At 46.4% G+C, this 21,801-nt stretch overlaps 1 protein-coding gene across 1 annotated transcript in view; it reads right to left on the bottom strand.

Annotated features, from left to right (window-relative positions):
- Nucleotides 1-21,801, bottom strand: part of TMEM132D (transmembrane protein 132D) — a 722,321-nt gene that overhangs the window by 224,106 nt on the left and 476,414 nt on the right. Inside the window, exon 8 of the mRNA XM_077159548.1 lies at nucleotides 12,850-12,965. Within this exon, the coding sequence (XP_077015663.1) occupies nucleotides 12,850-12,965 (116 nt within the window). The remainder of the gene's footprint in view (nucleotides 1-12,849; nucleotides 12,966-21,801) is intronic.

Genomic DNA, 21,801 nt, shown 5'->3' with positions numbered 1-21,801 from the left:
GCAGCCACGGCTATGTCTGAAGCAGCTCTGCAGCCTTTGGAGGGTGCAAGGAGCAGCTTTGCCTAGGCTGAGTCTGGAGGATAATTTAGCCACACCAGATAAATCTGTCTATACAAGCTGCAAAGACAGAATAAATTCTTTCCTAATTTGCTCATGCTGAAAGGTTCTAACCCTGTATTTACCATCCATCACCCCAGAGGTGAAGGCTTGTAGAACTGTTACCTAAGAGGAACTTCTCTTTAATTATATAACAACTCAGGTTTCAGCAGCCATTGTAATTTCCAGTTTTCTTAGTGCTTCTCAAAAAAGAATAATGCTTGGTGACAACATCTGCTTAAGGAACACTGGGCAAATGGTTAAAATCCTACATGAGAATACCCATTTTTAAAATAAGTACTTAAACGTGCTAATTAAAAAGCACTGTTAAATCCATTATTTCTCATTCGAAAGCACATTTATGTATTTAGGGTCTTCATGTGGGATTCAGCCGGGAGCACCCACATCCCACTTGTTCACCATTCAGTTTTTTGGTGAATGGCAAATGTCTTCTTACCTAAGAGAAAACCATTTAAAAGAAAGAGATGAAAGCTGCCTAGGCTTTCTCATTTGGGGCCACTCTTCCTGTGCCATTCTATCATACTTCACCAGAATTTGAAGGTCTACAGTTCTTATTAACATGACGACAAATGCTTCATGTGTGTGCTGAAAATACTAGTGGAGAAGTGGTTCCTTGCAGACTAAATCGTCTTATTCTACGAAATGCTGGCCTCCACCAGCAAAATAAAGAGACCTACTGGGATCCGGCTCTCCATTCTCCCACCAGCAGCTGCAGACCCTCCTTTGGGAATGATCTCTTTACCCCTCCCATCCTGACCTGGGACTGCCCACCCTCGGCTCCCAGGGAAGCTGCCCAGCACAGCCCATCCGTGAGCCCTGGTGATCAGGGAGGGCAGGCAAGCAGCGAAGCTAAGAACTTGTGCAGAGAATGCTAGGATAGAGGATTTTTTTTCTTGTATGACTTCTAGAAGTCATCTTCCCTGCCCCCGGACTTGGATAGATGAAGATGTGGGGTCAGTACTGCAGCAGTTTGCTACCGAGATGGGATCCGGCATGAGGGTGAAGCTGGTTCTTGGAAGAGGAAAGGTCCGAGAGAATTTCAGGGAAGCGGTCCCAGATGCCTGGTGACAGCACATAATTCTGGGAGGAAGCAGGCCAGGGGCCAGCCTGCAGGCCTTGCGGCTTTATGTGTGTTAGCAGACTTGGCTGGTTGCCACCACGACCAGGTCCACCCATTTCCTTGGAACAGAACTTGGATTTTACTGAGGTGCAGACTTGCCATGCTGTACAGTCCTGGAGCTGTGCAATGACATAGCCCTGCATGCAGGTGACAGACGCCGTACACCCATGTGACTAAGCTGTAACTAATGAAATGCATGTGGAAGTGTGAGACCCCATGGTGGCTTCTTACTGGGAGCCGACTCTGTTCGCAGGTGCCTTTTTGTGTTTTTCTTCTCCCTATTAAACAGGTAGTTTAGATGTGATGGTTGGAGCCTCAACAGCCCTTTTGGATCACAAGGTGGTTTTGATAATGGAGCCACATGGCAGGATTTTGGAGCCAGAAGATACACCCAGGTTGACTGTCAGTCCCTGATGAACAGGGAGCAACCATACTGGCCTCACAGTGTCTGTCCCTGGACTTCTTTTACATGAGAAAGAGAGAATTATTCCATCCTTTTAAAAAATGTCTATTGTCACAACATATATACTATGTATTTCCATCACTTTCAAGCCATTGTCTTTTAAGTCATCTATTTAATGCAGCCAAATGAACCCAGTCTTATACACTCAGTCCCTCAGTCCTGACTTCTGCATATGCCGTTTTGGAGTGGACGTGACGGTGTCCTAACAAATGCACCACCATCCCTTGGTGCCTAACAGGCCAGTGAAGGCTCCACATACAGGACATGGCCTTTAGTCCTCACTACCTAAAATCTGATTGCTTTTTTTTTTTTCAGTCTTTTCGCTCCCTAAAGGACATTCTGAGAAAGCCTGGATTGTCCTTGTTTTCTTGGAAACTGTGCAGAAGCAGAATCTGGAGAAAAAGGAAGTAACTACTTCAGGTATCTTGTCCTAATATCTCAAAGCACACCTTCTGTTTTGGCCATTGTTTTACTAGAAGCAGCAAGAATCTTTCTTGTGCAGTTGTTAGGTTAACCCTGTGCTAAGCATTTTAGTGTCACTATTTCATTAAATCTTCACACATACCTCATCTAGCAGAGAGTCCTCCATTATTCCATTTTCAAATGAGAAAAGTGAGGCACAGAAAGGCTGAGTAACTTGCCCAAGCCCACAGAGTGTAAACCCTCAGTCCAGAGATTTGAGTTCAGCTCTATCTAACTCATTCTACAAAGTCAACACAGATTTATTGAGTGTTTTCTGTGAGCTGGGCACTGCTGGAGAGGTTACAGATAGCAGTAGTGAAGACACAGAGTCCTCATCCCTCTGCTTACATAAAACGCATTACACGCCACGAAATGCCATGAAAGAAAAAAGTAAATGAGATACAAAGGGAAATATTTGGATTGGGTGACCAGGGGAGGCTGGATTTAGGGCCTGCAATCTTAACACATGCTACAAAATACCAAAATCGAAAAAATATAAGCCAGGTGGAGCAGGGTTCAATCTCAAAATGGTGCAGATCCTGAGGCTTTCTCCAACATTGAGCTTGGGTTCAGGTGGCCTTCTTTGGGAAAAATACATGTTTCACAAATATAAGAGATGACCAGGGGCCTGGCAGGTGGCATGAAGTACAAACGGATCATCCACGCGGTCAGACTTTTCTGAAAGGCATTTTCACCTTTTGGTCGTTGCTGCTAAGATTTCAGAGGTTATGGAGTGAGCCGGGCTTTGGAAAATAATTCAAGAAGCAAGGAAACTTTGGCTCTGAGCAAGCAGCACCTGGGAACTGGTTGCAAAAATGCCCTTCAGTCACTTGCAGCTCTTTTTTCTGCAACAATTTCAATTCTTTTATACGGAGATTTAAGTGAAAGGTTAAGGCTGGCTCCACAGCAAAACAAAGTCTGATGCTGTCCAGTGACATCACCAAGGAGGGAGACAATGAAGTTAATAAAAACAATGGAAGGGAAATTAGTGCAGATGTAGGAGGAAAAACATACCGAGTATGGGACGCCTCCCAGGATGCTGGAGAGACAGGGGGCGTGTCACGCCTGCAGGAGGGGTCGCCAGCAGGCTTAGTCATATAAGGCACAGGGGCCCAGCTGTACACCCTGAGAAGCTGAGAGCAGGATCCAGGCAGAAGGCAGGCTCAGGTCTGCTTAAACGCGAAACCCGTGCACGTTCTCCAAGAAGCAGAACACAAATCCCTCCCTGTTCGCTATGAAAAATGTTACTTGTCTCAGGATAACATCACTTTTTTTTTTAATTTTTAAAGAATGCTTCCTTCAAGGAGGTCAAACTTTATATCATGGTTGGATCAGTATGGGGCTATCCTTAACCTCCAGAAGGAGGAACTGAGGCATGGATAAGAAAAGGCTGTGTTTACTTTAAAGCTGGGGTTAGCAAACTGCCTGCAAGCTGTACTTTCTTGTCTGGCCTGCAAGCTAAGGGTGGTTTTACCTTAATAAGTGGTTGAAAAAAAATCAAAAGCAGCATACAATTTTCTGATAAGTGAAAATTATTTGAAATTCAAATTTCAGTGTCCATACATATTTTTATTAGCCCTCAGCCATGGCCATTTATTTACATGCTGTCAAGCTACAAGGGCAGGACTGAAATGTCCAGACAGACACTGAAGGTCTACACAACTGAAAATATTTACTAACTGGCCCTTTACGGAAAAAGTTCGCCAACTTCTGCTTTAGACTACATAATGTAGGGTGCACGGGGTAGAATGTTTGCCTTGCAAGGAAACCTGGGTTCAATTCCCAGACTGTGCACCTAAAAAAAAAAAAAAGGGCAATATAATGTCCTAACAGAAGTATAAAGGAGAAATAAAAGAAAATCATTTAGAACAAGATCAGGTGTGTTTTACTACATAAAGACTTGGGTGTTATGCAAGTTTGAATCTGTGGTGCACCCCAAAAAAACCATGTCATTTAATCCTCATTCAGTATTGCTGGGTGGGAGCTTTTTTATTGTTTCCATGGAGATGTGACCCATCCAGTTGTGGGTGGTACCTTTTGATTAGATGATTTCCATGGAGATGTGTCTCCACCCATTCAAGATGGGGTTGCTCACTGGAGCCCTTTAAGAGGGGAACCATTTGGGAAAAAGTGTCAGAGCTAGTAGAGCCCACCCAGCCAGTGACCTCTGGCGATGAAGAAGGAAAATGCCCCTGGGGGAGCTTCATGAAGCAAGAGGCCTGGAAAGGAAGCTAGCAGACATCGCCATGTTCGCCATGTGCCTTTCCAGTTGAGAGAGAAACTCTGAACTTCAATGGCCTTCTTGAAAGGTATCTTTCCCTGGGTGCTTAGGTTGGACACTCTTACAGGCTTGCCTTAATATGGACATTTTCTGTAAACCTGCAATTTAATAAATTCCCCTTTTTAAAAGTTGTCCCTTTTCAGGTATATCACATTCCAGCACCCAGCAAACTAGAACAGATGCGGACTACACTATGCAACATAACGGTGCACTCAGATGCCTGCACCAACACGCAGAAAGGGTGGGAATGAGGCGCTGACCGATGCTGATGGACAGATGGACACAGGGCCTTGTATTTGCTGTGAGGACCACAGCAACTGTTGTCGCACTGCTCTTTGAGGGAGATGCCGACAGGTGCTGGAGCTGTCAATGGAGCAATGCAGCTGCTGCCCAGATGTGGCCTTTCAGGGAGGGGTCCGTGGGGACAGCAAGCAGCCCTCTCTCCCCTCCATCTGGTCTCCTGCTGGTGCTTCCTACAGGCTGAACCCCAATGGGTGCTGGGGACAGGGCAGTCCATTTGGTACAGTCCCTAAAGGAACGACTCAGGGCCCCAAGCGGGGTGGAGACCTGGCGAGCAGCACTAGAGGACATCCTGGTGAGAGGTCAAGGCATGCAGCCCCCAGCTGTGCTGGCCGCCACAGCTGCCACTAGCACACACGCTACCTGAATGCACAATTAAAGTGATTAGGTTATATAAAAACGCACTTCCTCAGTCACCCCAGCCGCATTCCTGAGCTTACTAGCCCAGTGTGGCAACAGCTAGCACACTGGCCGGCTCGGATGATGGGCCACTGCCATCAGTTCTGGAAGCTCTGGGGACAGAGCAGACGGGTCAAGACCCACAACTAACCTCTCCCAGGCTTGCACGCTCCTTGTCCAGTCTATAAACCCATCCTGCTGGCTCTGCCGAGTAAATACATCACTGGCCTTTCTACTTTCTCCAATATCACTGTCATCAGTGTAGTCCAGATCTTGGGGTATCTAAGTAGCCCCCAGTGAGCGGGAAGCTGAAATTCCCCTGCAGAAATCACGGCTGGGGAAGAAGCGCTTGCTGGAAGCGTGCCGTGTAATCGCTCTTCACCATGTGCAGTCGTTCCCGTGCAGGAAATGAGAGTTCCAGAGGGCAGGACCCCTCTGCTCTGCCTTCAGTACGGAGACGGGGGCCCAGTGCAGAGTGGGAGCTCAGGACGTGGCCGCTGCATGAACCCTGCTTCTGCAGCGCCTACAAAATGAGTGACAGGAGTGTGTGTGCACAGAAAGTAATTGTTTTTTGTACAACACTTGGGGCCGTGATAACCACGCAACACACAGCCACCACAATGGCTCTCCTGCACGTGCCCTGTGCAGGGTGGTGGCTTTCAAAGCACGAAGGCTCCAGGGCTGCCGCCTCATCATAAATCACCTCTGGAGAGGACGGCTCATTAGGGAGCAGCTTTGTACATAATAAATAACTCATTTGCAGATGACTTTTCTGCTCCCAATGAGATTTCCCCATTTCATGTTTCTGGGACTGCACCTCCTTGCATTTGCATCTTCCAAAGATCTTTTCCGCATACCGAATGGATCACTGGCCCTAAACTCTGTGTTCTCACTCAGGTCAGTGGCACAGCAGGTTGGTTCTGGAGCCTGTGACTCTGGAATCTAACTCCGACCCAGCTTCCTAGCCAGGGGCCTTTCTTCAAACTCTCTGTGCTTCCGTGCCCTACCCATCTGTGAAATGGGGTTAAGAGTGGCACCCCCTGGGTTGCTGTGGGAATTAATGAGTGTGCCTGTATGTGTGTATATATATGTGTGTGTGTGTGTGTAAATTTATATATTTTTATATAAAATATATATATATTTAGAAGCTGCACCTGGCCCATAATAAACCCCTAAGTATTTGGTGCAACTGTTGAAATATTGTGGGTACTGATATTTAGGGAAGCAAAACCTCAACAAATATACAAATAAGAATATGTCTTGGAGAAGAGAGTTTTCTCAAGGGCTGCTGCAGCGCGTCTTAATTTGCACTTGGCCGAGAGAGTATAAAAATGAAAGCAGTGGTGTGCTGTGCAGTGTGACTGAATTTTCAAAAAGTCTGAGTAAAACAACAGAGGGTATCTGGCATATTAATTAACAGGCTGACATAGGATGAGAATATCATGAGGAATCCAATAAAGAGCCAAGAATCTGCTTTGAGGCTAAGAATAAAAATAAATTTCATGCTGGAGCCAGGACAGAGCTTCCTTCTGCAATCAGGGGCCTGTTCTCGAGCCCTGATCTCGTGGCTGGGTGCCGTGGCTCACGGCCTGTGCTATCATCAAACCTGCTGGGAGGTGGGCGGCCCAGTGCTGCCCAGTCTCCACTGGTCCGTGGAAGCCAGACAGGAGACGAGGCTGCTCTCTTAACAAGCACTTCCAGGGCATTTACCGTGGACCAGAACTGTATCTTATGTTGGGTGTATGAGAAAGAGGGGGACATGGCTGGTGGCAGCCAGTCCTGGGGGGAGATAAAGCATGGTCACGCTGCAAGGCAGGGGGGCCAGGAGGCTGGGCCCTGGGCATTCTGAGGATGATGGGAGGTGCGACTGAAAATGAAGTTCATTTTGTTTAAGGTGAGAAATGTATTAATGTGGCAGAATGCGTTTCATCAGAGGGTTTTCAATAGCAGAATGTTATATGGCTCTGAAGTTGTGGCTACATTTTTTTTCTATTAGGTTAACAAAAAGGGAATATTCTCCTGAATCTTACATTTAGGAGAACATGATTTCATCACGAAGTTGTAAGAAGACACAAGTCAGGATAAGGATGGAGAGGTTTTTAAATGATTACTTTGTTGTCATCTCCAGAATCACACAAGAAAAGAACTCGGCATTTAACAGGGAGACGAAGGGTCTTGTGAAGACTAACCTGCAGAAGCGGCTGACTGTTTGAGTTATGGAGACCCCTCCTCAGGCTCAAGAGCAAAAGGCAATGGAGTCCGGAATAAACAGCAATTCCTAGTGGTGCTATTTGGGGGCTGGCTGCTTCGGCTTTGGAAGAGGCACTTGGAGGCTGGAGGGTTTAAGGTGGGGTTCAAGGATGAGATGAAGCGAGGAAGGACTTAGGGGGAAGAAGCAAAGAGACAGACTGAGCCTGAGACCTGCCGAGCACCTTGGCTGGCCCTGGGCTTGCCTCCTGCCCTCCCCCATGCATGGACAGCATGCTATGAGCACATCCGCCTGCGGGGATCAAGGAAGGCCCCCTGGAGGAGGAGGTACGGGAAGAGGCTTTAAAGAGAGAGCTCAGGAGTGCATTTGAACTTCTAGCCCTGTTAAAGAAAAACCTCCAGAAGTGAGCTCAAATTGCACTTCATGGACAGCACACACAGCCCCACTGGCTCTTTGTTTTTATTTACAAAGGCATCTGGACTTTCCCCGGGGCCTGCAGGGAGGGCCTGGCAGATACTGCACATTTCCATCACAGTGACCTCCGACCAGTGCACCGTCACAAAGCCCCCTGAGTATTTCCTAGAATACAGATGCTGTCTTACCTGACTGTGCCTCCTGACTAAGTGTTCTCTGAAGTGCCGGCTCAGCCCTAACAACTGAAACTTGGTAGTCTAGGCTGCGACACAAAAGCAAACCGAGGGCCTCATCAGGAGCCGGGCACAGAGGGCGCGCTGTTAAATCCCACTTCAGTCTCCTACATTAACAGTGAAAACCCCAATCACGCCACCCACACGGCCACTGAGCAATGGGAAGGTAAACAAGGGTTGCTTTGTTGGAAAATTCAGAGCACTTGTTCTGCAGGCCTCGTGAGCACGGCGTTCAAACTGATAACGTACATATCAGTATCACTGTCTCTGAACCCTGGTGTCAGCTCAAGACACTCGTCCCAGGCAGGACTGAGGCAGCCAGAAGAAAAGGATGTTGAAGAGACTTGAGAACCCCAGAAAGATATGTGATTACAAAGAGGATTCCAGCCCTTCCTGGAGACATGAAAACTTTCTCCATGTCAGGGACTGACATGCAATTACAGATATACACGGATTTCACTGATGTTAATGCGCATTTAATGACCTTTTCCCCAGAATTTTCTTCCCTGAGGACAATAACACATTTGCCTAAGAGACAGTAAGACATGGTTTTCTAAAGGCACTGCAGCCAAGCTAGGAGTCACTAGCAGGGGGATATAAGGGGTAAGGGACTTTTTTTTTTTTGGAAGAAATGAGAATCTTCTCATATTGACTATAGCAATGAATGTATAACTATGTGATTATACCAAGAGCCACTGATTGTACCCTTAGGATGGATGTCACGGTGTGGGAATAAAACAGTTTTTTTTTAAAGGCATGGTTTTCTGAACAGAAAGAAAATTGTAATGAAACTAAAATAATGTATGACTAGACCCTAACTTTGGACATTTCTAAATATGTCAAAAACTCCTTTTTTTGCACACAAAAAATGTATGAGCAGATAAAAAAGGGAAAAAGCTTTAGTCTTAGACTTCAGGAACAAATGTAAAATATTGAGAGAAGGAAAACATCTTTTGGAAAATTAGCTTTGAATGTGAGGGCTAAACTGCAAGTCATGTCAGAGCTGTCCCTGGGTCAGAGGGATGACGGATAAAAAGATTTCCCCAGCCTCCCTTGCAGCTCGAGGCATGGCCACTGGCTAAACTCCTGGGTCAGAGGGATGACGGATAAAAAGACTTTCCCAGCCTCCCTTGCAGCTCGAGGCATGGCCACTGGCTAAACTCCTGGGTCAGAGGGATGACGGATAAAAAGACTTTCCCAGCCTCCCTTGCAGCTCGAGGCATGGCCACTGGCTGAACTTCTGGGCCAAAGGGGTGATGGATAAAGCCATCCTTCCCAGGCTCCCCTGCAGCTTGAGGCATGGCCATTGGTTGAGCTCCTGGGCCAAAGGGAGGATAGATAACTTGGATTTCCCAGCCTCTCTTGCAGCTTGAGGCATGGCCACTGGTGACCTCCTGAGCCAGGGGGATGACGAATAGAGCTGACTATCCTAGCCTCCCTTGCAGCTTGAAGTGTGCCCACTGGCTGAGCTCCTGGCCAGAGGGATGACGGGTAGAGCTGACTTTCCCAGGCTCCCTTGCAGCTTGGGGCATCACCACTGGCGAGCTCCTGGGCCAGAGGGATGACAGACAGAGCTGACTTTCCCAGGCTCCCTTACAGCTTGAGGCATGGCCATTGGTTGAGCTCCTGGGCCAAAAGGATGATGGATAACCCGGATTTCCCAGTCTCCCTTGTAGCTTGAGGCGTGGCCACTGGTGAGCTCCTAGGCCAGAGAGATGATGGACAGAGCCAACCTTCCCAGCCTCCCTTGCAGCTCAAGGTATGCCCACTGGTTAAACTCCTGGGACAGTGGATACACCTTTAGTGGTGTATCAGCTAAAGGATCCACCCTGGCTGTGGAGGGGCATACCCACCCCTCACTCCCTTCCCCTGTGCCTGCTGGATGCCATGTGGACATGGTCATTACAGGCCATGGAGATGAGGCCAGTATCTTTGGGGTTCACTCGGCAACATACAGAAGGAGGCTGCATCCCAAGCCCTTGGAGCTCTTTTAAGCCGCAGGTCACTCACACTGAGACAGGTAAGTCAGAGAAAAGCAAGTATCAAGGTGTTAAAGTCAGGGTCACTGGGTCTTTCATAGAGCAACCAAAATACAGTGTCCTCAATCTCCCAGGTTTTCCCCTTGCAAACCCCATTGTCTGCCAGCAGTCCCCGTGACCCAGACACTGTGAGTGGCCCACGCACCACCGGCCTTCCAGCGGCTCCCCGTTACATCTAAAAATCCAGCTCCTCACGCTGGCAAGCAGGCCCCTGCCACCCTGGTTTGAAGCCCAGGCTTGCTTTCTCTAGGTCATGGTCCAGCCAGACTGACTTTCCTTCGGTATCTTTAACATTTCAGGGGTTTGCAACATAACAAATGCATAAATAGATACGTACATACCAGGTTTCTTTGAATACCTTTCAATGAATGTGTCTTGATTAGAAACAAAGTATAAAATTAAATGGAATGATGGAAGCTCTATTTAATGAAAATGAAGCCCTCCCTCCCCCAGATGGCTGAAAGCAAGCGAGTCAAGGCTGAAATGGGGTTACTTTTCCTGGAATTGTTACAGATGCCTCTGAAAGGAGACAAGAAACTTTTCCAATATAGCAATTTGGAGTCAGGACTCTGGAGAGTTCACCGTTATTCCAGACCCTGCTCAGAGAGTATCGCTAAAACCTCACCAGGCCCAAAATATTCTGATCCAAAAAATTCAGTTGAGATCAAGAAGCACTGGTTAGCATCCACACACGCCCAGCACTGTTCTTGGAACCAACCCCTTTCCAGAGAGAATTTACATTATTGCTGAGGTATTGTCCATGCTTTAAATTCAGTAATTAAGTAATCATGATATCAGCTAACATTTATTGGGCACTTGGTCCAGGTTGGCTTCTCTTCTAAGAACCCCTGAGTTGGTATTTTATCCTTACAAAAATCTTATAAGTAGGTATTCTTTCTTTTCCTCCTGTAAAGATGAGGGAACCAAGGTAGAGTGAAATTAAATATGGTTGCAAAGCTAGTAAGTGGAGACAATGATTTCGTCATGATGCTGTGTTTCCCAGGAGGCTTACAAAGACCTATATAGAATGGAAACCACTCAGGTACCAAGATGAGTGACTTCTCTGAGCCTCTGTTTCCTTGTATGGAAAAAGACACTTTTGCAAATATTGCTCATTGAGAGGTAATATCTATTCTATGCCTTGTTTGGTCTTCCATTTCTTATTTTTCTGGCCTGCAGAATATAGATATGATGGCTGGCATTATGGCAGCCATACTGGACCATGAGGCATCCTGGAGGATAGAAGCTATACACTTGACAGCTGAAGCAGAAACAAAGACAGAGCCTGGGTCTCTGATGAGGTGGAATACATGCCAGCCCTGGACTGCCAAACTCAGTTCTTTTACATGAAACACTTTTTTTTATTTAAGCCAGTATTTGGGGATGGAGCTGTTGCTTTCAGCCAAACAAAATTCCTGATTAGAAGGATCCACTAGATTTTGGTGGAGATCTTTCTAATTCATTCGTTATATGAGCTTATAAATTACAAGGAGCACAGCAGGGAAGCTGGTGTCAGATGAGAGAATTCAGAGATCGGGGTGGGGGCTAGAGGGAGGGCACAGGGCAGTGGGTTTGGCACAGGCAACGGATTTTCAGGGGCTGTCAAGGCAGGAGCAGGGTTGTGTGCAGGAAACAGACAGGAGGCTGGCCCTGTCTTCCCAACAAAAGAAGCACTCAGGAAGAGGGGCAGAATTGTCACACACAAAATAACGGGCCAGGGAAGGCTGGGTGCCTTTAAAATTACAGAAATAGTCCATAAGAGTCCTTATCAATTAAAATACGCCAAACCTTTACATTTGCTGCCTAATCACCGATGTACTGTCACTAGGCAACTGCCCACATTACTTTTGACTCAGATGATTTCTGGAGTGCTTTCAGCACTCTGAGAACACTAGTCACTGATTTCTAACGGATGGTCTAGAGCAGGCGAGCCAGCTCACGCGGGCCTGCTGACGGGCACCGAAACTCTGGAACAGGTGAGCGCTCATGTTACCGCCTGCAGACGAACATGCCCAGGCATTTGCACTGTGAAGAGCCACATTTCAGAAAAGAAAGGCTCCCCTTGACGGGCTTCTTGAAGGGTCCTGGGGAAAGGCAGGGCCACACGGGGTGCAGGTGGGAGGGCAGGGATGGGGCGCGGAGATGGGTCTCCACAGAGGGCTGGGACCTAGGCCCAAGCCTCTCAGGAGGAAAAGGCGTCTCGGCTTCACCCGTCGCAGGAAGCGCACAGGAAAACCGAGTCCTAAATCACGTCATCACATGTCATAAATATATAGCGTACAATAGAAAACGGTTAAGTATTTCCCATACAGTGCTTCAATTTGTTTTTCTTAATTAACTGCCAATATGTAAAACTGGACATTTCACTTTAAAACTACGTCTGTGGCTTTTCTTGAAGAGTCAGCATCTGGCTTGGCTCTCCTGCCCATTATCCTGGTGGCAAACAGCAGCTGGGTCCATAACTCCTCAGAGTTTGCCAAACCACTTGCCATGTTTCCCTCCCATGTCAGAGCTATTTAGTCTCTGCAGGCATGTGCATTTGAGATTCTTGACCTAGCAGTCTACACTGCATGACGCAAACACAGCTATCGGGTCAAATACTTTCCATGTATGGTAGACCCAAAGCTAACACTCAGAATTTAATTATTTTCTAAATAATATCTTTAAAGATCTTATTTACGAACATATTTTGCATAGTTCAGCTTCGCTCCTACGCAGGGTCCTGTGCTCACGGGTGCCTGTGCATAGCCCTCCCTGGGCCCCACCCCGTCCCCGGGTAATGTGCTAACCGCCTGCGGCAGGGTATCCTTACCATGGCAAGCGGGACGACTCCAGTCAAGTCCTTTTGGCCCACATAAATCTTGGACACTCCCAAGTCCGACGTGGCTTCTCCCGGGTATTCAACCTGCCACGTGACGAGCTGCGTGGCTGGCGGGTCTCCCGGCTCTTCTATTTCTATGTCGATCTGCATGACTTCATGGGAGGCGCCATCCACGCTGGAGGGAAGGAGAGAACAGCTTTGAGGGTCGAGGTGCATTCCCGTGGGCAGGCAGGGCTCCCCAACGCACGTGTGTCTCGGCGGGTACACATCTGCGAAGGGCATCGCAGAGATGTCATTCTAAAATGCACAGGGCACCTGGACGCGGTCTGTGGTATCTGCCCGATGTTATCTACCTTATAAGTTACATATCAGGGGACCTTCCCAGCATCTCCCCTGTGGCCTGCTGCTCAGCTTCTCTAGGGCTGGTATTCGTCAGTCATTATATGGGATTGATGAATGAATGTCTTAAATGCTTTCTTCCCCTCTATCCACCTAGAAAGATGCCTTCTTCTCACCCCCAGAAATCTACATACTGCTTATACTGGATTTTGCAAATCTGTAACTAGTTCAAGTAGATGCTTAGAACTTTTAAGGTTCCGAGGGTGGTGTGGTGAGATGGAATCAAAGTAACCGAGCTGAGGTGTGAGCAGGAGGGCAGGGTCAGCGGTCCAGGCTGACAAGTGTGGAGAAGGGCCAGGTGGTACCAGGGACCACAGTCGTTGTGACAATTATCAGTTAAAGACATGCATTGAGAAACAATTCCAAGTGAGATTATCAGGAAGATCGTTGCAGCTATTTAAGTTAGTTTAATTAACTGGCTACCTCTTACGACTCTTCCTAGACAGATTTTATATTACAGCTTCTATTCTCTGTGACAGGTGGAAAAAGGCAGGTGTGATGTCAGCCAGTCCCCAAGGAAGAAGCAAAGAATGCACAGGTGAGAATCAATGGAAGAGGCAGCTGAGAGAGGTGCCTTTTAAACCGTTTATGGCCAGGCAATGTCTACCCATCAGACTGTCTCCAAGGAGTCCATCCTCTCTGCAGAATGACCCCTGAACTCTGACACTGAGTATGGGGTTTGCCTTGGTATACGTGGTAAAGCAATCGAACATCCAACCCATGCAAATTTCCATGCAAAAATCTCAGAGGTCAATGGTAGAGCTTACTCCAGCAAGCTTCCTCTTCAATGTAAGGATGAGGTAGACTATTGGAACGTCAGGGGTGACTGGAATGAAAGGGGTGGGGTGAGGAGAGGAAGGAGGAGAGAGGGAAATGAGGTGGGAAAAGCCTCCCGCAGAGAGAGCCGTGCAGCCTGCGGTGGCCCTTCTGTTCCAGCAACGATTGCCTGCAGAACAGGAGTGCTGCCACGGCTGGGCACAAAGCCGGGGAGGAAATGGCAACCGTTTTTAAACCCCAAGACTCCAGCAAGAAAGAAGCTTAACTCTTGAGAAGCAGTTGTGATGAGGATTAGAAAACAAATTGCCTTCTTTTTTTCCCCAAGCATCACATCTAGTTATATCTTTGGAGTCCTGGGTGCACACCTAGGAAAGCTCAGGATTAGCATGCTACAATGAGCCTCTGTTATCAAATTCAGAGTTTGTAAGAATTTTGGTATTTGTTTCCATTCTCAGAATCCATAAAATGGGATGATCCTCAGTTTCTATTTTTGGTGTGTAAAAGGAGAAACTTCCAGAACGGACCCAGCCAATGAGCTCAGGACCATGGAGACTCCTGGAAGGGACTGTTCTAATGACCCAGGCCATCGTCTCCTCTGGTCCCTTCTGGGTGCTGGGCCACGGGCACCCTGAGCTCTCTCACCTCCGCACCCCTCACACTTGCCCACGGAGGTGGCTCCTTGGAGAATCCTTCACAAAGCTCTCCTGAAGGTCGAGGAGCCCTGGTTTGCAGGAGCTCCCTAACCACCAGGCCAGGTAACCAAGAGCACACTCTCTAAGCTTTCTCCAAGTTCGCCCTTTCAACAACCTGTGTGGCTGTTCTAGGGAGTTGGTTTCCTCTTCTTTCTGAGGTCTGTTTCCTGACCAAGGTGTGCAGGAAGCAAGGTCTCCTTGGAGCCAACTGCCCTCTCTAACGTGGTGATCAAAGTCAGGGATTCTTCACCCGGAGCCACCGCCGGGTGGTGTATTGTGACACCACGTGCAACCCTCTGCTTTCATGGTATTCTCGACAGTCCTGATCTAGCAGGCTGTGAGCTGGGTTCCTGGCAAGTCCCTGCACACAGGGGTCTAGCTGTGGCGTACTCAGCAAGCATATCAGGGGAAATCTGAATTTTAGTATCCTTTTGTAAATATTGAGTAATTGAGAGCCTCCAGAACCCTGCATATCTGGCAATATTCATGTCTCCTCTTACACGTGGCTGTACAATGCAGGCCTGCACCTTTGCAGGTACAGTTAGACTCTTAGTGTCCTGAGAAGAGTGGCCATGCTTATCTTGCTCCCCATTGTACCTAGCAAGGATTGTAATGCCCGGTATTAATCAGAAGAGAATCCATGGATTACAGGAGAGGAATGCAGAAGGTCAGGGAGGAGTCTGTACAACACGTCCAGCTAGGGCAGTGGTTTCCAGCCTTGTCCATGAATTAGAACTGCCTGGAGCAACTTCACAAATAAGCCACTCTTCAGGCACCACCATATAGAAGCTGATGGTTTCCCAGGGGAGCCAGCAGAAGTTTCTCCTCCTTCCTTCCTCCTTCCCTCCCTCCCTCCCTCCCTCCTTCCTTCTTCTAGGCATATGGGAGAAGGCTCAGTGCTATAGCACGCTTAACTTGCTTACTGCAGCCCAATATGTAGAAGACACCCTAAAAGGATGCAGAAAAGGGGATTCAGCCTCTTATCTGCAACTTCAATACTTGCTGACTGAATCCATATACGTGGATTGATTTGGAGGTATCTTTAAACCATCTAGACCTGTTTTACAAGAAAGATGGATATCTCCATAATTTAGAGAGCTCTTGTCATTTCTCTATAACTTTCATTTACATGGATTCCTTTGTGTTTCTGATTCAAAACCTGAGCCATTTCTTTAGAAAGGTCTTCACTGAGACACACAAAGGCAAAAGTGCTGGCCACAAGTTATGCAGCCTGAGACTTCCACAAGTTTAAGGATACGAAGCCCCTTTCAGAAAATAAGGTGCCAGGTCATCTCAGGAACACACAGCAAATATATCCGACAGGGCCTGGTCTCTAAAGCCAAGAAGGAAAAACTAAACTTGAAGCTTTGCAGGACTACCTCCGCAGATTTTCAGGCCAAAAAAGGACATCCCTTTAAAAAGAATAAGATAAGTATTATTTTAAGTTTCTCATGCTTCTGTTAACACAGTGCTGCAACAACCTACATTTATGGAGTATTTTTAAAACGCAAGCACTGTTTTAGGGGGTTTATATGCCTTCTCTCATGTAATCCTCTTCATGACTCAATAAATAAAGGACCACTGTTACTACCCATTTAGAGATAAGAAACCTGGGCTTGACGAGGTTAAAACGTGTCCAGGGTCACCAGCTATAAAGTGATGGAACTGGCAGACCTGAATGCAGGCCTTTATATTACATGCATCATCTTGTTTCTGCTGCGAGCACGACATGCCCCTTAGCAGGGAAGGTCACTCAGCAGCTCCCCAGCCCCCAGTAAGACATATGTCAATACGTTAAGCAGTACTTCCTAGATGCGAAGTCTTCAAATTCTGCACAAGCAATGCAGGGCATTTTTGTAACAAGATACTTTGAAATTAGCTTTGCCTTTGGGGCCTCTGACAACTCCTTACATCCCACGGTGTTTTTATAAATCAAAGTATGAGGCATGAGGAAATTTGAGTGTTGAATAGGAAAGGCTACCATTCATTTGTACACATGAAAAAGGACACGTTGACCTGCTAGTTTTGGGATGATTTAGAGCTAAAGTTTAAGATTCAAGTCAATACATCTTAAAGCCACCTATATTTTTTACCAGATTAGAAAAATAATATATTATGGGGAGGTCCTTAAAAAGCCTACCAGTGAGCAGCATTATTCACAATCATCAAAACATGGAAGCAACTAAGTGTCCATCAACCGATAAATGGATAAACACAATACAATACATACACGGGGTGGTCTGAATCTGTTACGTACCCCCAGAAAAGACTAAATTCTTTTAATCCATTCTTGTGGGAGCAGACCTATTGTGGGTGGGACCTTTTCATTAGATTGTTTCCGTGGAGATGTGACCCACCGAATTCAAGGTGGGTCTTAATCCTTTTCCTGAATTCCTCTATGAAGAGAATAAAAGGCAGAAGAGACAGAGAGAGCTCTGAGCCAATGCAGAGAGCAGAGAGATGAAACCAAGTGAAGGACACAGAGGGAGAGAGATGTCCAAGAGACACAGAGAGGAGACCCGAAGGACATAGGGAACTCGGAGAGCTGTCCAAGGAGGAGCAAACAAGGGCCCACAGACACTCAAGAGAGAATGCATCTGGAATCAGAAGCTGAAAGCAACGCAACCCAGGAGTGAAGGGCCAACAGATGCCAGCCACATGCCTTCCTTGGTGATGGACAAACTCCAGGTGCCATCAAACTTTCTTCAAAGCCATGCTATCCTCCTCCTGAAGCCATAATGTGGACATTTTCATGTTCTTGGAACTGTAAATTTGCAACCTAATAAATCTCCTTTAAAAATCCAATCCATGCTTGGTATGTTACATTCCAGCAGCTTTAGAAAACCAAAACAATGCATATGATGGAATACTATTCAGCATCAAAAAGGAATGAAGTCCCAATGCATGCAACAACAAGAATGAACCTTGAGAGCAGTACATTGAGTTAAATAGGCTAGATAAAAGCACAAATATGGTATGATCTCACTGATAGGAACTAATTATAATAAGCAAACTCTTAGAGTTAACATCCAGCACATAGGTTTCCAGGGAATAGAATGGGGGTAGAGAATGGGGAACTAATGCTTAATTTGCACAGAACTTCTATTTAGGTGGATTGTATATATTTGGAAATGGATAATGGTGATGGTAGCACATTACTGTGAGTGTAATCAACAGCACTGAATTATGCTGGTGAACGTATTTGAAAGGGGAAGTTTTGGGTGGTGCATATTATTAGGAAGGACAGTTAGAAGACAAAACATGGGACTATATAACACAGAGAACTTGCTGTGGAGGATGGGCTGCAGTTAATAGTACAAAATTCCTTCATGAATTACAACAGAAGTACAGCACCATTACAAGGTGCTTATAATAGAGTGGTATATGGGGAAAATATACCTACTGTAAATTATGAACTCGAATAGTATTATTTTTAATATTCTTTCATCAATTGTACTACAATAATGGATAGTGTCAATGGGGGGTATATGGGAATGCTGTATTTTTTACATAACTTTTCAATGAACTCAACATCTCTAATCAAAAAAAAAAGGAAAGAAAAAGAGCAGGGCTAAAGAGACAAAAACTTAATGTAATATATGATTTGGATTTGATCTATAATGGAAGAGAAAATTCCAAAATGGACATTATTGGGGCACATAAGAAAACTGAAATAAAGACTATAAGCTTTACAACAATGTTAAATTTCCTGAACTTGATAACGTCAGTGAATATCCTTGTTCCTAGGAAAGACAGATGGAAGAATTAAGTATTCAAGGAGGCTGATGTATACACCTACACTTACATAATACTTAGAAAACACAAAGATGAATAGATGACAGACAGACTGATCAGAATAGACAGAACGAGACGGCAAATGTAAAATACATTGAAGGTTGGTAGAGCTGGGTATCTGGGCGGAGGTGTTCTGGAGTTTGCTGGATGGATTTTGCATCATTTTTGCAACTGTCCTGTAAGTTTGAAATTATTTCAAAATAGCTAGTTTTTATTAAAAAAAAAAAAGCAGTACTCAGAAAAAAAAAAGCCTACCGATGATCAAACTTCGCTCTGTGAACGCCCACGTGGGCAACTGGCTTCCTGGGCTTGCGTGTGGTGCATCTCAGGGGGTGGGGTGGGTAGAGATGCGAGGAGTGAAATCCCATTTCCAACTTCAGGTTTTCCAGATGGCACTCTAAGACATAAATGGGGTAGTTTCTGGAAGCGGAAGTAAAGCTAGAAGGCAGGGCTCATCTAGTGCTGGAATGATCCAGTCCTTAGAAAATAGTTTGAGATAGGTGGCCAACAGTTCGGGACATTTTCTAAAGGTCATCTGAGTGAGACAGGTGCTACCGGGTAGCGGATTAGGGTGGAAACTGTTCACCACTCATCCAAAGTCCCTCATAACCCCTCATCATGCCCACGTACCCTGTCCTGGCGTCTAAGTGTCTGCTTTTAACCATCGTACCTGGTGCGTTCCTCTCTGGTTCTCCTCGGCTACTGGGCCCACCTTACTCACCGGTGCCTGAGAGCCCCTGTTCCCTGGTGGAGTGGGGGCTGGGGGTCTGGAGGCCAAATCTGATGGTGCAGCAGGAGGGAGGCCAGGCTCCCCTGCCTCAGGCTGGGACAGAGTCAAGGGCACTGCTTCCTCTCCAGGATCCTGCCTGGGTCAGGGTGAAGCTGCCCTCCCTGTGATTCCACCTGGCCCGAAGCGTGCATGGCTTCTGCTCCCCTCCCGGCCATCCCTGGTCTCACTGGTTCCTCCCGGGAGCACGTCTGTCATAAATCCTGTGCAGGTGGGTCCTCACGTCCAGATCTGCTTCCAGGGAAACTGAAGGCATTTTTTAAATAATGAGGGTACCAAAGGCAATGAAGAAAGGCTATGTGAAAGATTTCGGTCGTAGAAAGGAAATGATGAAGGCTGAAGGGAAGAAGGGGCCGTTCTTGCAGGGCCCAGCACCACTAGCTCTGCTTTAGGAGAATCCTCCTGTCCAGCCAGCATTCGTCTGCAGTGGCATTCTGGAAATTTGCATGAGACACAGGTGCTACCAGATTTCTCCCAAATGGAGGCACCCTTGTCTCCCTCTCTCCCTTTCTTCCGTCATTTCTCATTATCAAAATTAAAATAAGGATATTACTCGAACAAATTGTTTCTCCTTAGACATTATCCCAGTATTAAAGTTTTACATTACAGCTATCTGTTTTGTAACTTTTTCATTAGCATTTCCAGCATAAAAATCTTTCATTGCAAAGTAAAATATGCACGATTCCCTTAATATATGTACTTTGTAATGAAATTTTTGTCATCATGATTTGTCTTTTCATGTGTTCTATTTCTACCTTATAATACTGAGGTCTGGTAACCAGAGGCATTTGCGCTTAAAAGTCGATCCCAGGTGATTCTGTGTAAGAACAGGAAAATGAAAGAGCATAAGAATGTGCGGAAAAGAAAAACGGAAAACTGCAGCTTCAACCAAAGAATACTGCATTTCTTCCTTTAGTTCTGAGGCGTCATGGCTCTCCATCCCACTACTTCCTTCCTTCCTTCAAACAGTATTTCTGGAATTGGCATTACTTATGGGCACCTTGCGAAGGTGATGGGGTACAGTGAGCAGCTGAGAAAAGGCTAAGGTCCAGTGGTGATGGGGCACGGGCTGCCAAGAGCTGATTCCGCACACCTCTTCCCAGGTCCACTCACTGCGCTCACACTGGCAGCTCAAAATCAGCCATGGAGCGAGTTTTTATGCCATGGAATTCGCCAGAAGGTACACCCTGAAGAGCCCTGCTTTTCCTGAGCACACAGTCTGGTGAAGGAGACGGACACGAAATAAACAATCAGGTAAACAATACAAATTGGCACCTTGAGAACAGGTGAGAAGCCGAGGTATTTGGCTCCAGGAGAGCCTGTGTCTGAGGCCAGGGAGGGGAAATGAGTGGGGCTGGACCTCCCAGAACACACAGGGATGTGACATGAAGTACAGCCAAGGGGGGGTGGAGAGGAGATCACGTGAGTGCTTGCAGGTGCATTTGAGCATTTACCTTTATCATCAGTCAGCCAATCATTGCTGGTAGGCCAAATCTCACCCATGGCTCGCTTTCGCATGGCTCTTAAGCTAAAAATGCTTTTACACTGTTAAAGGTTGTTTTAAAAAAAAGAATATGTAACATACAAAGTATATGCCCATAAAACTTAAAATATTTTACAACTCCCCCTTTACAGAAGAAATATGCCATCCAAGCCCTGATCTTTATCCTAAGAGGAGTGCAAATTATTAAACCTTTACAAGTAATATTTATTTGCATATGTAAATGCTTGGGAATGTCTTTGCTAGAAGATGTTACAATGTAGTGAAATGTCTACTCCTCATGATAATGAATGAATTTGGGCTTAAAAGTCGATCCCAGGTGATTCTGTGTGAGAACGGGAAAATCAAAGAGCAGAAGAACGTGTGGCAACTTGAAATAAAAGTCACTATTGGGAGAAGAATTAATAGGCCAGTCTTGTTTGTACAGGAAAATCAAAGTACCAAATGACCTTAATTGAAATAGGAACAATAGGTCAAGACAAACTATAAATTATGGCAATGGACCAAAACAAGAAAAAATAATACCATATTCTCAGCGATGAGTCACCAGTCCACACAAATGTCTCTGTAACATTAGGACATCAAATACGTCATGGTGATGCCTCTCCCGCCAACTGCTGGACACATCATCCTGGGACCGGCCCTCTACTGACCCTGACGGCAGCCAGAAGCACCCAACAATCTCCAAAAGAAGCCCAGACCTGCTTCACACCCGACAGCCTCAGGGTCCCTTAACTGTCTTAGGGCGTCCTCATAGAGACAGTGGGGTCTCAGACCCAGTGGGTTCCTGGCCTTCCTTCTACTGCACATCCTCCCCTTCATCACTGAGCATCACTGAGGCCCAAGGGCATAGGTCAAGGGGGATGGAGGTGGGGGGTGGAACATGGACGTGGGTGCTTCGGAATGGTGAGGAGGGGCACAATCCATGACTCCAAATGCCTTCTGGTTGGACTGCCTCATCAAAGGCCAATTGTCCATAGAAGAGAGGGTCT

This window comes from Tamandua tetradactyla, chromosome 5, assembly GCF_023851605.1.
Source record: "Tamandua tetradactyla isolate mTamTet1 chromosome 5, mTamTet1.pri, whole genome shotgun sequence".
NCBI classification, from domain to species: domain Eukaryota; kingdom Metazoa; phylum Chordata; class Mammalia; order Pilosa; family Myrmecophagidae; genus Tamandua; species Tamandua tetradactyla.
Note: the sequence above shows the minus strand (reverse complement) of the source record. Positions and strands in the feature narration are given on the sequence as shown.